The sequence below is a fragment of the Mastomys coucha genome, unplaced genomic scaffold (assembly GCF_008632895.1).
Source record: "Mastomys coucha isolate ucsf_1 unplaced genomic scaffold, UCSF_Mcou_1 pScaffold20, whole genome shotgun sequence".
NCBI lineage: Eukaryota > Metazoa > Chordata > Mammalia > Rodentia > Muridae > Mastomys > Mastomys coucha.
In genome coordinates this window covers 2,570,901-2,586,187 of record NW_022196903.1, presented here as the reverse complement: position 1 = coordinate 2,586,187, position 15,287 = coordinate 2,570,901, and the positions used below count along the sequence as shown (strand labels likewise).

Genomic DNA, 15,287 nt, shown 5'->3' with positions numbered 1-15,287 from the left:
CTCCCCCTCCACACACACACTCGCAATGTGACTTTAAAACTGTCTGTTGAAGGATGAGATGGAGTTCTAAGCCAGACCATGTTGGTTTGGACAGAAATTCTTACAGAATTATTAAGCCTTAAAAAAAGCAAAGGAGATTTATGCATCTGCATCTGACCAGTTTGGTTTGGACTAGGTTCATAGTGGAAAAGTAATAAAACCGTAAGAGACAGTGTCTTCTGAATGGTCTCCATTTTAAAACTCTCAACATGGGCTGCCCCATTTTTGGATAAAAACAACTGTAAAAAGATTTACTGTTGGTAATTTTGGGAGGGATTTCTTGTTGTTGGGAGGGATTTGGTTGTTGGTGGTGGTGTTTTTGTTGTTGTTATCCTTTCTTATCAATTACCGGCCAGTATAAATTTTAAGCTTTCAGTTTTAAAGTTTTCTAGATATATCGATTTAGGGAGAAAGATGTGTATACGAGTCACAAATAGGCTCCTGGCATTTGCTTAGCTATCAGTGCAACCTTCTGGTAAAAGAAGTTGGGGTTTGGAGTGCAGAGTGGCTGGATGTGTGAGGGAAAGCAGCATCCCGTGGCTGCCAGCAGCCAGGAAACCATGAAGAGGAAGCACATAATAAGCTTCGCCTCTGAAAAATCAGACCTAATAACTTCGTGAGGTTCTGATTTCAACAGGAAAGCGAAAAAAAAAATTTTTTTTTTTGAAAACCACTTTCTCTGTTTGTTCTCAACCACTTGAAATAGTGTTACGGATAAATAAATTGCTTAAAAATATTTATGTATTTAAGAATAGAACCAACAAATGAAGGTTGGTGGGAGGTGGGCCCTTGCAGACAGAACTGTCACGTTGTGCTTTCCAGAGGACAGCAAAATAGGCACTTTATTGCTTTGGCTGCTTAACTTTCTTTCCACGGCCAGCAGTTCAAAGCACAGTTATTTTTATATAGTGAGGATGTGAGTGGACTGAGATGGTGTTGTGTCTCGCCTCCAGGTATGCCTGCGGCATCTTTAGTGACCCCTGCTGATGTTATCAAGACTAGATTACAGGTGGCTGCCCGGGCTGGCCAAACCACTTACAGCGGTGTGACGGACTGCTTCAGAAAGATACTTCGGGAAGAGGGCCCCAAAGCATTGTGGAAAGGAGCTGGTGGTACGGAAGTAATTGGTTCTTAACTAACCCTTTGGTATCAGGGAAATTTCTTAAAACTCTAATGGTGTCTGTTATTTCCATCTTGGTCGTAGCTCGCGTCTTCCGCTCCTCGCCCCAGTTCGGTGTCACCTTGCTTACTTATGAATTGCTGCAGCGATGGTTCTACGTCGATTTTGGAGGCGTGTAAGTGTCATGGCGGAAGCACTGCTAAATGTCCACAGCCTCTAATACTTTGTTCTCATTGAGAAAAGTGCAGGGGGCTGTCTGCCTCCTGTGACTGTCCACAAGGTGGTTTCCCAGGGAGCACATAGTCGGCTAGAATTCAATCGTTGCTTCATGTTGCATGGTTTTATTGGTTTCTACTGGTATTTTTTTAAAGAGTCAGTTGACGCTCCCTTTATTCTCTTCATAGGAAGCCCGTGGGATCCGAGCAGGTTCCTAAATCCCGGATTACTCTGCCCGCTCCCAATCCTGACCACGTAGGGGGCTACAAACTGGCTGTTGCAACATTCGCAGGGATTGAAAACAAATTTGGACTTTACCTACCTCTCTTTAAGCCATCAGCATCTACCTCAAAAGTGACTGCTGGGGACTGCTAGGGGGCACTGACCTGGATGCGGCTGGAAAATGATTGGAACCACAATAAGCTTCATCTGGGTTCAGCCTGGCTCCGCCCCTTCCGCATCTGCCCCATTTAAATTCAGGTCAATGCTTCCTATATTAAATGCAATCATTCATTTTCTGGATGTTTTTGTAGCAAGATCATGTGGAATTATTCCTAATTATTCTTTGGCACTCTGCCCACAACCTGTGTTTGCATCTTTTAAATACTGGGATTTGGTCAATACTAACTTGATCTGGAATAAGTCTGAAGGGAAATTAGGGAGGTCTCCTACCTGGATGATGGTCTCACTAATGCTACTGAAAGGCGGCCATGGTTTCCAAAAGAGCTCTGAGTATGTTTAAAGTAGTAAAAAGCTAAGTATATATTTATAAAAGTGAAAAACACTGGAAAGAAAAAAAAAACAAATATCTAGCATGGACTCAAATTTTAAACATGCACAAATTTGGCCTCTGGATTATATTATGAAGGTTTTATGTGAAACATGTTTTTTCATAATGAAAACCACATTGAGGATGTTTAGCAATCATATTCTTTTACCATACCAAGTCTACTAGGGAAAAGTCTCGAATGCTAAGGAAGTGCTTTTGGCCTTTTTCTAAGACAGAAGAAACACAACTCTACTCCTGAGTGTACTGATTTGGGATAATATATACATGATGAACACATGCTGATTCCAATTTTAATAGACACTGTAAGAATAATGTACACCCCCTTTTGCGGGTACCACCCCCCTCGAGTCCCCATGGTTGGCACCCATTTGCCTTTAAAATCAACTTTCTCTTGAATCGTGTCAGACAAATATACTCTAAGTTTATATTTAATTCCGGGTGCCTTGTATCATGGTCAGGGGCTTTTGTGTCTGTGAAAGGAAAAATAAACTATTTTTAAAGCTACTGATTGCTTGCTCTTGTGTGTTTCCATGATGAATGGCAAAAAAATAGTGTCATGAATGAACTCGTACTCTTCATGCCATGTTTGAGAATATTGTGTTCCCATTGAAGCTGGCTTCCAAAGTAATGTGTGGGCTCCTTTTCATGGTCTAGAATGAGTAGGAGAGCTTATATTTCACCCTGGAAATAACTAAGGATAATAAGTAAGTAAAGAACTACTGAGCTGATATGCTCACCCTTGCCATCTTTAATACATAAGACAGTTTGTGTGTTTGGGAAGCATATGTGCCCATGTGGGTACATTCATCTGTAAGTGCTTAGGTATATGTTCACATGTGAGCACATATGTATGGAAACCAAGGTGTAGCGCTGGATATCTTCTTTGCTCGTGCCATTTTAATTACTGAGAAGGGGGGGTCTCTCGTGGAATTAGAGCTCGTAAATTTGCCTACCCAACTGGCCAATGAGGTCCAGAGATCCACCTGTGCCATAGTCACAAACATACCACTTGTTCTTGGGTAACGTGTGAGTGCCTTCCATCCTGGGCTTCATGTGAGTGATGGATCCAAACTCGGGTCCGTGCTTGCACAGCGGACCCCTCACTGACAGGGCCATCTCTCCAGCCCAACCTGCTACAGTTTTTCTCATGATGATTAAAGTAACATAAAGCTTCAGTGGACGTTGGACATAAGAACGATGCTATGATATCTGTAACGTAATTTACTACTGCCTTATAACCAGAAGCAAAGGTCACTGTATCTAGCCCTTGTTGATATTTACCTCATTGTGATGACTTTGGAAAAGAAGTTAATCCTAAGAATTTGTGGTTACTGTCAACAGCCGTCATCACACAAGGAGGACGCTGATTGCTCTACTGGAGTTTGTGGGTGTTCTTAGTCTCCGAAGTTAGATTAAAGCTGGCAAGCATCAGTATCACCCACAGGTTTTTGATTTGCATTCCTGTTAAAGGTGTGGATCTTTATGAGAAATAGGACATGTCTGCTTGACAAAGGAGTAATTTCCCCTTCCCATAATGTGGTATCTGCTACATAGCAACCTCGAAGACCAGGTACCAGTGTGACGATGGAATAAAACCAAGGGCTCCAGCTTTAGACTTCGGAGTGTGGAAGGAAGCTCCCAAGTCCAGGCATTCCCTTTTGACACTTTCTGGAAATTTTATAGAAATCAGATTTTGATGAAAAAAAAAAACCCACTGATCCAGAGTTCATAAAAAGCACATAGTCCACCCATTTCTTTATGAACTGTTGGTTTTGATGGGTAGAGCATCCTGGTTCTGCTTAGAGTTATATGGGACTGAGGGTGATTCTACAATGGGGAAGGAGCTGTGAGAGGGGGACTGGGAAGAGAGGGAGGTTAATATTGGGATGCAAAGTGAATACGTAAAAGAATGAATGAATGAATGAATGAATGAATGAATGAGAAGAAGAAGAGCCAATAGGAGATAGGATCACACTGTCCATGTTTCTTTGAAATCCTTGACTTTTTCTGCTCGGGAGCAGTGACTTGAGAGCCTTTGAAGGAGGCCTAATTTCCATGACTTCTGCTCAGTGGGTGGTATGCCTGTAACAGGCCTAGAATTGGACTGCAATCACCATGCGGTAAGAACCATGTGAAATTTGTTCTGGGTTTTTCTTCTCCCCAAAGTGACAGCACAGTCTGGAGCTGCGCAGCTGCTGTCATTGCAGCAGTCAGTCCCTGAACCTCGTCCCTCCTTAAGGGAGAGGCACAGTAGGCATGGCGCTCTCCTGTGCTTTCATGCCTTTCCTAGGATAGAGCCCTGCAGCCCTGCAGCTCTGTGCTTGGCCCAGCTCGTGATTACTTGGAAGGCGGGGGAGACAGGCCTGCTTTTCGTAGCAGCCTTTTTAATTTTTTCCAAGGAGAAGAGAAAATGCGAAGCTGACCACAGAGTGAACACACTGGTTCTTGGGTTCCAGTCGTGGCTGGATTTCTTGAAACTGGGTGGCATGCTGTCGCCAAGCCCCTGCTGCACCTCATAACCCACAACCATTTGCCGAGCTCCCTGGGGTCGCCTTAATCCCAGCAGCCAGGGTCGCACAGGGAAAAGTAAGAATTCTGGCACAGAAAAGAGAGTCGTTTAAATGCTTATTGCATTTCAAGCTTCAGTTTTTACTTAGCTAAAATATTTAGCATTGCTGGAAAACAATGTTTAAATCTTCGTGCTTATATGTTATTTAATGGTGTGGCCTGTGTAAACCTCGGGATGCTTACGTTTTGACAATCTTCTGGAAATGTTTAGCAGCACATAACTTGGTGTGTAGGGAATAAAAACGGGGAACAAATTGCGCTTGAAACTGTTGGTAACCTCCTCAGACTGTGTATTCAGAGCGCTCGGCATGTTGGGAAGCTTCAGGTGCAAGCATGGGAGTGCTTCAATGATAATATTTGTTGAATCTGTCTCAGACCCTAGTTTATCTGCCTTCCAAATTAACCTCCCTTCCAAACCTTCTTGTGCCTCTGACCACAGAAGCCAGACCTGTAGGGATGAATTTGTATTCTTGCCACTGAGTAAAATCCCATTTTCAATTCTGGGTAATCGAATGCTTTCAGGATGTGGATTTTTCCAGAGCTTTCTAAAATGTTCTTTCCATAAGCGTCTTCCATAAAGCAGGGAATGCCTTTTGTTTTACCTGGGGGAGGGGGCAGTTGGGACACAGTTTTCTCCAAAAGGTTCAGCCTTTGACATCAAGGCAAAATGTACTCACAAAATTGTCTGTTTCTTCCTGTCTCCGATGCCTACCAAGATCCTCATGTGCGTTTCTCTGAACAGTGGCAGCCTCTCCCTTGAAATCTAAGCTCGGCTCTGTAAGGGAGACACTGGTCTGGATCACAAACATTTTAAGTTATCATTTTGAATGAACAGATGAATGGATGGATTTTTGATAATTTTTTTTCCTCCACTGTATCTCTTATTTGGGGGGGTATGATACTAAAAATTAAACCCTCCGGCCTTGGATAAAATTTTGTATTACTAAACTGTATCCTTACACCCTTTTACCTTTTTTTTATTTTTTAATATTTTGAATCATGGATTTTCCAAGTTGCCCAAGCATGCTGGAACTTTTAATCCATCCCCCACAGCCAACCAAATACAGGCTTGTGACATCAGACTGGCTTCCACACGTCTCTTATAGAGCCTTTCTGCTGCTAGCATTAAAACCAGAAATGAAGGCCAACTGATACAGTCTTGACTATCAAACACTTTCTTTAAAAATCATAAGTCAATCTTTTATTAAATTAATATAGTTGTAAAATAGGTTTTAATTATGAATAATTTGTTCCTGTGAGTCAGGAAGTATCACATAAGCTCAAAGATGAATTTAAATTCCCTGGTCATTGTGAAAATTAAACTCTTGTTTTAAAAACCTCCTTCAAGTTGAATGTTACCTTGGGCTTAAAGTAGGTTGTGAATCATTTCTCTTATCAGTGAATACACATTTGAAGCTTGCTCTCTGTTTCTCAAATCTATAGGAGGCTGTGAAAACAGTGTTTTTATTTTCAGAGAGGTTTGTCTTTAGCTAATGCATTAATTGCCTGAGAAGAGTCCAAATGGAACACTTGCTTTCATCTGCTGGGATACGTAATAAAATAATGTTGTTTGCTTTGAGATGCTGGGCTGTTAAAGGGGTTTTGCTCAAGGCAAAACCACAGTTCCCTTGAATAACTCTTGGAGGGAAATTAGGAAGACACAGCAATTGTGCTTGTCTCAGGCTGACTTCTGGGTCACAGACACGCCTTCCTTGACTCTGGTCTGACCACCAACGCTTTGGTGCCTTCAGTTGTTTTGGTGGAACACTTTTCAAGGGTGGAAGAGTTAATATGGTGATTTTAAAGTTGGTGCAAATTCTTAAAACAGACTTGTACAATAAGATAGAGAAAAACAAGTCAAGAATAAAAACCATTAAAGGCACATGTTCCATTGCTCTGCCCCAAACTGCCAGCCAGCCTTAGCTCCTGCAGTGGTCCCTTGCACACTCCTCTCAGAGGATAGTGTTCGCTGATTTGTAAAGACTCATTAAACAGGAGCCATCACATGCCCGACATGATCTTATTAAGTCTTCCTGGAGAGGTATCCGGGTATCCATTTTTCCATGTTAAAAATGTGGAGACTGAGACCAGCAATAAGTGTCTTATTGCTTAGGCGCCACAGTGAAGGAGCTCAGGTTCAAGTCTGGTTTCCTAAAAGCCCACCCTCCGCTAGAAAGGTTTCTTTGTAAAACTCTGTGCAGAGAGGTCTTAAGAGACCTCTCTGTGTGCCCGGGGTGGTCAATTCTCACTATCGGAGGGACCATGCCCACTTTCAAGGAAGGGGGAAGCGTGATCTCCGATTGTTTATCTTACCAAGTACATTTGCTACCTCAAAGAATTCCAGGACTTGAGGACCAGGTGAATCCTGAGGCAGTCTTTTGAGGTTCCTCTTAAACAATTTTATAGCCTATTAAAGAGGATTGAGGTAAACTTGAAGCATTTGCCCCACGGAAATAAAGTTGGAAGGTAATGTGGAAAAATCAATGGTAAGTTTACAAAAGGTTAGAGTGCAAAGTGATATGAAGCAAACAGAACTGGATTGTCTTCAAAATCTTTTAATTAGAAAATGCCATTTTTTTTTTTTGACAAGGGTTGGAAACAATGGAAAACCATGTTCAAAGTATCCATGTTAACTATCTGTGGATACTTGTTCTCAGTGTCTGGAAGGGATGGAGACAGTTTCCAGAATGTGGGGATGTTGTGGTGACTTTGGTCATGACATCCCGATCACCACTGATGGAAAGCCATACTGGATTCTCAAGAGGGTTCCTACCACCCCTCAAATCTAAAATCCATCACTCTGTCTCACTCATTCGCACACAAATGTGACCAGGTTATTAACGAACCACGCCAAAAACTTGCAACATTTTCTTGTTGGGAAAAAGATAACATTAAAAGGTCATGTTTTCGCTCTTCTCAAGAGCATAGTGTGTTCAGACTGTATGCTTCTGCTCTGAAGCAGAATTTTGCCACTTAAGTTCTATACAATGTGACGTGTGCTATTATATTCTGAGAATTTATGTCTTCTACTAGTTAATTGCTCCATCTAAGGTTGCTTTGGAAACATGTTTTATTTTATGTATATGGGCATTTTGCCTGCATTTGTGTCTATGTGACATATACACTCCAGGTGCCATCATCAGAGGCTGGAAGAGGGCATCAGATCTCTTGGAACAGGAGTCAATAGTCATCCATCACCATCCAGTCAGCGTGTCAGTGCTGAGGCAAAGCCATTTCCCCTGCAAGAGCCACAGTACTCTTGGCCTCTGAGCCATCTCTCCAGCCTTTAAGAATCTGCCTCTTAGGAAAAAGCTTGCCATTTGGAAGAGTCTCATTGTTATACTCAGCTGATGCTCTGTTTTTATAAAATCAGAAAGTCAGAGGAGTGGAAGGAGGAAGAAGAAAAGCTAGCATCAATAGCAGGAGTCCAGGGATTTATTTTTTCTTCTGCAGAGAGAAGTGAAGCCAGTTCTATTGCTATGGAGGCCCAGCCCTCTCATTCTCTCTCTCTCTCTCTCTCTCTCTCTCTCTCTCTCTCTCTCTCTCTCTCTCTCTCTCTCTCTCTCTCTCCCCTCTCTATCTCTCTGTCTCTCTGTGTCTCTGTCTCTCTCTCTCTTTCACTTGGGGCTCTGTCCTGCCCGTTTGGGCACTGGGTGCGTCTTCCTAACTAATGAAGCAGGTCAAGCTTAACCTGAAACTTTAGCCTACCCTTTATCCATTTAGAAAGTCTGTAATCTTCTTTTCGTTTGTCTTTAGTTTGCTTGTGACTGTGGGTGCAGAGAAGCCATCAGTTTTGCCCTTTGAAGTTAAGGCTCACATTGTTTTCCTTGCATTTAATTTAGCAAGAGTCTTAGTTGAATGACTACATTCCCTAATCCTCTCTGTACATATCTGCCTGATTTATGATAATGACATTTGACATCACTATGTCCTCACTGATACCTTCCATTTTTCACCTGTAACGTGTTTGAAATATTTTTAATTCTGTAACAATGAGTTACCAATGTCCCCAACATAAATTTGATCAGCTTTGACTTCTGTGAGACACTGATCTCTTTTCCACCTTTGTTTTCTACTTTGAAAGTTGTATCTTACAAAAAAAAAAAAAAAAAAAAAAAAAAAAAAAAAAAAAAAAAAACCTGCTTCTGGAACAGTTGGGAAACCCAGAATGTAACAGGGTTCTTCAAGCAGCTGGAATGAAGGAGAGAAAGGGACTGTGTTTGGAGTGAGAGACTGTCATTGCCTTAGCTTGTCACCTGAGTCAGTTTCCACTGGAGTTGCAGAGTAGCAGATCCTCAGAGACCCATGAGTCTCCCCGACTGTTTGATCAGACAGAAATCAAAAGACCAAGTTAGCTAGAATCTGTAAGACAAAGGAGCCCATCCTAGAGACAGCTGAGGGCATTACAGAGGTGTCTATAGCTTTGGACCAAGTGCCAAGCCAGCTATATGAGAAAAGAACCTTTGGAAGACTCGGGAGAGAATCACTGAAACCAAAAAAGAATGAAAATTCTGGAGCTCCTGAGGAGAATGAATTTTAGCCCTGAAAGCAACAGGAAAGTCCCCACCTACACAGTACACCAGCTAGCCATCTCAGACGTCTGCCAACCCCAGTTTCCTCTACTTAATTTACATTATTTATAATTGTTGTCCTAATTGTTTTGTTGCTAGTTCCACAACTATGTTTTGGGGTCTTTCTATTAATTTTTTTTTACTTGGTTGTCGCTTCTTTGTCTTTAAGATTTTAAAAATGCTTGTATACCTTTAGGAATGCTTTCGTGTTCTGACAATATTTGGAGTCGGTGAAATCTTTGTGAGGCTCACGTTTTGGATCTATTAGGAACAGTGTAACGACTGTTATCAGCGGCTTGTTTTGCATAGTGAGTGCCAGAGAATCCAGGACTACATAGAGAGACCCTGTCTTCAAAAACTAAGAGGAGGGCAGTCTTGTTCTGGAGAGATGGCTGAGTGGTTATGAGCATGTGCTACTCTTGCAGAGGACCTACCTTTGGCTCAGAGCACCCAACAGCCTGTGAGCCTCCAGTTCTAGGTCTCCTCTGCCCTCTGTAGGCACCAGGTGTGTACATGGGACATATACATAGATGCAGGCAAACACTCATCCAAAAATAAGTATTTTAATCATCTTTAACTTTAAAAAGTTGTCAGATTCTTGATATTTATGCATTTTATGCACTAAACTGTAAAAAAAGATAATTCTTTTCTTATTTTAATTTTGTCTCTGAAGAGGACTAGCAGGCGCATTTTATTATTGTTGCTACTATTGCTCTTCCAGGCTATAGCTTTTCATATTAACATTGACCTTAGGCCTTGAGGGACATGCGGCTCTCACAGATTAAAAAGTTAATTGAAAAATAAGCCAGTCTGAAGAATGACATTAATTAAAGGGTGAAACTTCAGAATGTGTGCATGAGGATATATGAATTCAGTGTTCTCAACAGTTGCTTCAGAGGCTCCATGACTAGTTGTGTGTAAGAAGGAGCAGAGCCCTGCAACTTGGGTAGGGTAGTAAAGATCACTCAGGGCTAAGACCATAGAAAACCTGGTTCAGTTGTGAGATGTTCCTCAGAGGGTCATGTGTTCAAACACTTGATCACCTGCTGGTGGTGCTGTTTTAGAGAGTTGTGGAAACTTTAGGAGGTGGAGAGGCTCTGGCTGAGGTGGGTGTTGAAGCTGGCCATGAGTTTGGATAGCTGGCCCTACTTCCTGTCCACTCTTTGCTTCCTGACGTTAGACCATGTGACCAGTCACCTCACACTTCCACTGCCATGCCTTCTCCATCATGGGGAGAGACCGTGTCTCTTCAACCGGAAGCTAAAATAAACTTGTCCTCAGGTTGCTTTGTTCAGGTGTTTCATCACAGCAAGGAAAAAATGTAACAAACACTCGAGGTCAAAGTCAAGTCATCTAGGAATATAGACAATTATAAGGATTTGGACCTTCCCACTGTGATTTGGTGACTTCTGTGTTTGGGCAACACAACCCTTGTAGCTATTCTGAAAAGAGATGGACTGAAAGGTAAGGGGTGTTAGCTACTGCAGAAACAGAGCTAGAGGTAGGCTGGCCATAGGCACATGAACTCCTGGCCTTTTCTCCACCCACTCAAAGTGGCTTGAATGTAAAATTGCCCCCACAGATTCATGTTTGTGGATGACAGGTTGGACAGCCCAAATCTCTGATCTATGGACAGATTTTTTTCTATGTACTGTCTTTCAAAGTCCAGAAGATGGCTTTAATATGTGGCTGTCATCCATGTCTAACTTTCCCCCATGAATTGAGCCAGCCTATATTTACACCAAGCTCTGGTGTGTTTTCTGTTCTTCCTGCTGGTCATATAGAACTTTCCCTACCCCCACACATGACCATGTATGCAAGCACAGGGGAAGGGCACTGTTGAGGGGCACTGATGAAATTCAGTTGAGCAACATTGGGCTCCTAGGCTACTTGCTTGTGCAACTTACTCAAACTGTTTGATTCTGATCACAATTTATATATTACAAATGGCTTCTAGCTCTTTCTAAGTATGATCCAGTGGGGACAATGCAGCTTAACATACAGTAGAACATCTAAATGCATGGCATGGCTATACAGAGAAACCCTGTCTCAAAAAACAAACAAAAAAATGCATGGCATGTTCATATCTTATGGCAAGGGAAGCCTTTTTTATAGGACCTGGTGTTGATGATGCATGCTATTGCAACAGTTTCACACTGTCCCTCCTCATCATTAATGTTTACAACATTAACCTCTGTGGCTTTATTGCCTAAGCTTAGTGCTCATTGTACTAAGACCTATAGCAAAGTCCATGCCCAATTTTTAGTTCACCAAAAGCCTTGAATTCCACCTAGCATACAGATTACAAATATGGAACGTGTTGGCTTTGAAGCCCGAATAGCCTACCACATGCTGGTTTTTCTTCTACATGATGAGTTTTAAATATCAGCAGTTCCTCTTTTACATTAGAGGAAATACCAGCATGCTCCTAACCACGGGGAGGGTTGAAGATTCCAAACAAGTTCACTGAAGTAGTAGGTCCCTAAGTCTTTTTTGAATTCATCTCTTTTATATTACTAGTGGCACATGTGATAATCTGTTGATAACTAATGAGATTTAAAATTACCCAGGTGACACATCCCTGGGAGTGCCTATAATGATGTTCCCAGAGAGGGTCAACTGAGGAAGAAAGACCTACTCTCGAGGTAGGAAGTGTCTTCCAAAATGAATTCTAGCTAGAAAGAGGTTTGAGGAAAAAGCAGTGAGCATTCTGCTGAGATCAGCCATGGACGTAAGACTCTCACTTCTTTGGCCTCCTAATGGAACTCATTATCAGTGACTCTAGGGAGTTCTAGGTTATCAGTGCTTAGATTGGGACTGCTGAGGGACTCGGCTTCTTGGATTAAGTGGCTATTGAATTCACTGTTGCACGGACAGTCATTGCTCAGCCAAATAGCTAATTATCATGTATCAGAGGGGCAGCTATTAGTTGCGGCTGGTTTTTTGTTGTTTTAGATTTTTGTTTGTTTTTTGGGGTTGGATATTTGTATTGTTTGGTTGTTTGGTTGGTTTTTGTTGTTGTCGTCGTTGTTTTGAGACAGGGACTCTTTTCATTGCCCTGGCCTGGAACTCACTATGTAGACCAGGCTGTCCTCAAACTCAAAGAGATATCTGCCTGTTTCTGTCTCCTGAGTGCCCAGCCTAGCACTTTAGATTACAACAGATTCTCATAGATATGGAGCAAAAACTCACCCTGTATATTATTCTCCTCATAATGTCCCCTTATTCGGTCAATCACATGAGGTCAATACCCACTCAACAAGGGGTCTGGGGATGATCAGGAGGCTGGCTGTCTCAGGGGATCAATAAGAACTTTAACATGTATCATCAAATATGCTTCTCAGAAGTGACTCTGACTTGCTGCCTTTCACAGGCTTCTCTCATGGAAACGTTCAGAGATTGGTCTTCTGTCATAACCTAGACTTTTGATTTATTCTTTCTTTCTTTCTTTTTTTTTTTTTTTGGTTTTTCGAGACAGGGTTTCTCTGTGTAGCCCTGGCTGTCCTGGAACTCACTCTGTAGACTAGGCTGGCCTCGAACTCAGAAATCCACCTGCCTCTGCCTCTCAAGTGCTGGACTAAAGGCATGTGCCACCACAGCCTGGCTTGATGCATTCTTAATGATGAATAGAGGTCTGAGAGCCTTTTGTCCAATATTTTTTTTTACCAGGTTGCTTTTAGAATTTAAAATGTTTACATTTATTTGTGTGTGTGTGTATGTGGAAGACATTAACTTTTATCTACAAAAATGTTAATTTTTATTCGTAATGGAATTTAATTATGTAGGTACTTGGAGGAAAATATATATCTTAAAATATTTTTTAAGTATATTAGTTCAAGGATCCCCTACCAAGAATGTGTGGATGGAAGTTTTCTAAAATATCAAAAGCCTGTTGACAAGCTAGTTTTTAAAGTATTTAACCATAATTTATTTTTACTCTCTCTACCAGTAAGATAACCATTGAGAAGCGTGATTAAAGCTGCTTATAGGCACAGTCTCTAGTGTAATCATAATTAATATAGTTTGTAGTGTGAATTTAAAAACATACATTTGTAGAACATACTGCATTTGTTTATTTCAACTTGTCCTTTCTTATTCTACCATTTGACATTGTTTTTAAACTTGGAGGCTTTGGTAAAAGGGGCAAGGGAGTGTCTCCCACTAAAAAAACAAACAAACAACAGTAAAAACAAAGCAACACACACACATATGAAGCCTTCTAAAAATACAATTAAGAGTCTTGATTTAAGCCCAGCAGGTTGGCCCTCTAGAAAGTCATGTTCAGTCTTTAACATGGTCCTCACGCATCTCTCCAATCCCTTGTCAAAGCAAACTTCATGTCAGGCTTTCTGCTAAGCCAAACATTTACCCACTGTGATGCAGACCTACTTGGAACATTTTCTTGGTAATACTGGTGTCATGTTTAGGAACCACAGGCTGTGCTAGGCCTAGCTTGGACGACAAGTATCAATGGTCAGCTATATTTGAAATATTGTTAAAGTACATAGAAATAATAGGCATTAAAACTCATTCCGTTCACTGCAACAAACCTCTAAAGACTTCGTGTTCTCAGTGGAACTGGCATACTGTAATTGTTATTTGGAACTTAATGGAACCTCAGCAGCAGCAGAGAAAATAGAGTCCTCTCATTACGCACATGCTCTAAGATCGTTTATTTTAATGCTTTCAAATAAATATGTTCCATGCAGCACATTACAATAAATAAGGAGCAGCAATGTTCTTGTAGTAAATCCATTCATAATGTGAATCACCATGTAAAACACCACATCTCAAGTCTTTGGCCCTGTACCATATCATGAGGCACGCCACATCTGCACCCAATCATATCTGGCTTCATATGGATTTAATAGGACTACGCCAGAAGTACATGTAAGCACAAATTCAACCAGAGGTTTCCAGCTATTAAATACAGCTACCAAGTAGTTAAAAGGCAACAACTAAACCCCTAAGGGTTCCCTCCCCCATTTGTTTTTGAGACAGGGGCACAAAGGTAGAAAGGCTGTGGTGGATTTCAAGTGAGTAGGTACATGTGGAGAATACAGGAAAACATTGCACAATATGGCACCCGGGATGCCAAGGGGTATACGGTTACAGAAAGGACACCAAACACTGCAAAGGGGCCTTGACTGCAGACTGAGTTCTCGCATGGAAGCATGGGTGGCACAGTGGGCAGATTCATCTCACGTCTAGGCAGCTAACTCAACAGCTCCTTCTTCCTCGCTGTCAGCCCTGTTGGCGCGGATCTCCACCAGGGTCCTGGCAAATCTCGTCCATTCATCATTGTGGGGAACTGCAAGCTGCAAAGCAAATCAGCAGAGAAATGATAAGCAAGATAACCTATTTCATCTTACACTCCTTGGTGTTGGAACGGCCATTACTCACCAAAGAATGCCAAGGAAACCAAATACTGTAAGAATCAAGGGAGGACCTGAAGTGTGGCGCTTAACCTACAGCTTCACTCCTTAGCAGGGGCATCACTCACAGAATGCATAAGACTTTTGAAATGTGTATTAACCAAACAATCCCAAAGGCCGCATTAAAGCACTCATAGTAAGGAGCACTCTTTGTTCTTGGGCCCTACGGTGAACTCAGCAAATAAAGGCTTCATTATTAACCACAATTTCAGAATGACTATGGCATTTTTTTTCCTAGTCAAAGCTATCGATTTGTTTTCTAAAGAGCCATTAGTGAGTCAATACACATAGAGAAAAAATAGCTTACATATGCTCAGGGCCTTTCCTAGTAAAAGGTCACAGGTGAGCATTTCCAGCAGGATCTGTGTTGATGGCTATAACTGCAGGACTAACTAGCATTGACCAAGAGTTCTATTCTAAGTACTTTACATATATTAATTCATACCTCATGGCAGTCTTAGGTGGGGTAATTTACCCTATGTATGCAAGCAAACTATTTCCATTTTATAGAACGAGAAGCAGGATATAGTGATGAGGCATGGGGGCAA

The 15,287-nt window shown here is 41.6% G+C and overlaps 2 protein-coding genes across 6 annotated transcripts in view; one reads left to right on the top strand and one right to left on the bottom strand.

Moving 5' to 3' along the window:
- Positions 1-2,669, top strand: part of Slc25a13 (solute carrier family 25 member 13) — a 173,661-nt gene extending 170,992 nt beyond the window's left edge. For both annotated transcript variants that reach the window (XM_031381131.1, XM_031381132.1), the window contains exons 16-18: positions 993-1,151; positions 1,244-1,334; positions 1,564-2,669. In XM_031381131.1, the coding sequence (XP_031236991.1) occupies positions 993-1,151; positions 1,244-1,334; positions 1,564-1,750 (437 nt within the window). In that variant the 3' untranslated portion in view covers positions 1,751-2,669. The remainder of the gene's footprint in view (positions 1-992; positions 1,152-1,243; positions 1,335-1,563) is intronic.
- An 11,284-nt stretch (positions 2,670-13,953) lies between these two features.
- Dync1i1 (dynein cytoplasmic 1 intermediate chain 1) overlaps positions 13,954-15,287 on the bottom strand; it is a 299,060-nt gene continuing 297,726 nt past the window's right edge. For all 4 annotated transcript variants that reach the window (XM_031381127.1, XM_031381128.1, XM_031381129.1 and 1 more), the window contains one exon: positions 13,954-14,622. In XM_031381127.1, the coding sequence (XP_031236987.1) occupies positions 14,512-14,622 (111 nt within the window). In that variant the 3' untranslated portion in view covers positions 13,954-14,511. The remainder of the gene's footprint in view (positions 14,623-15,287) is intronic.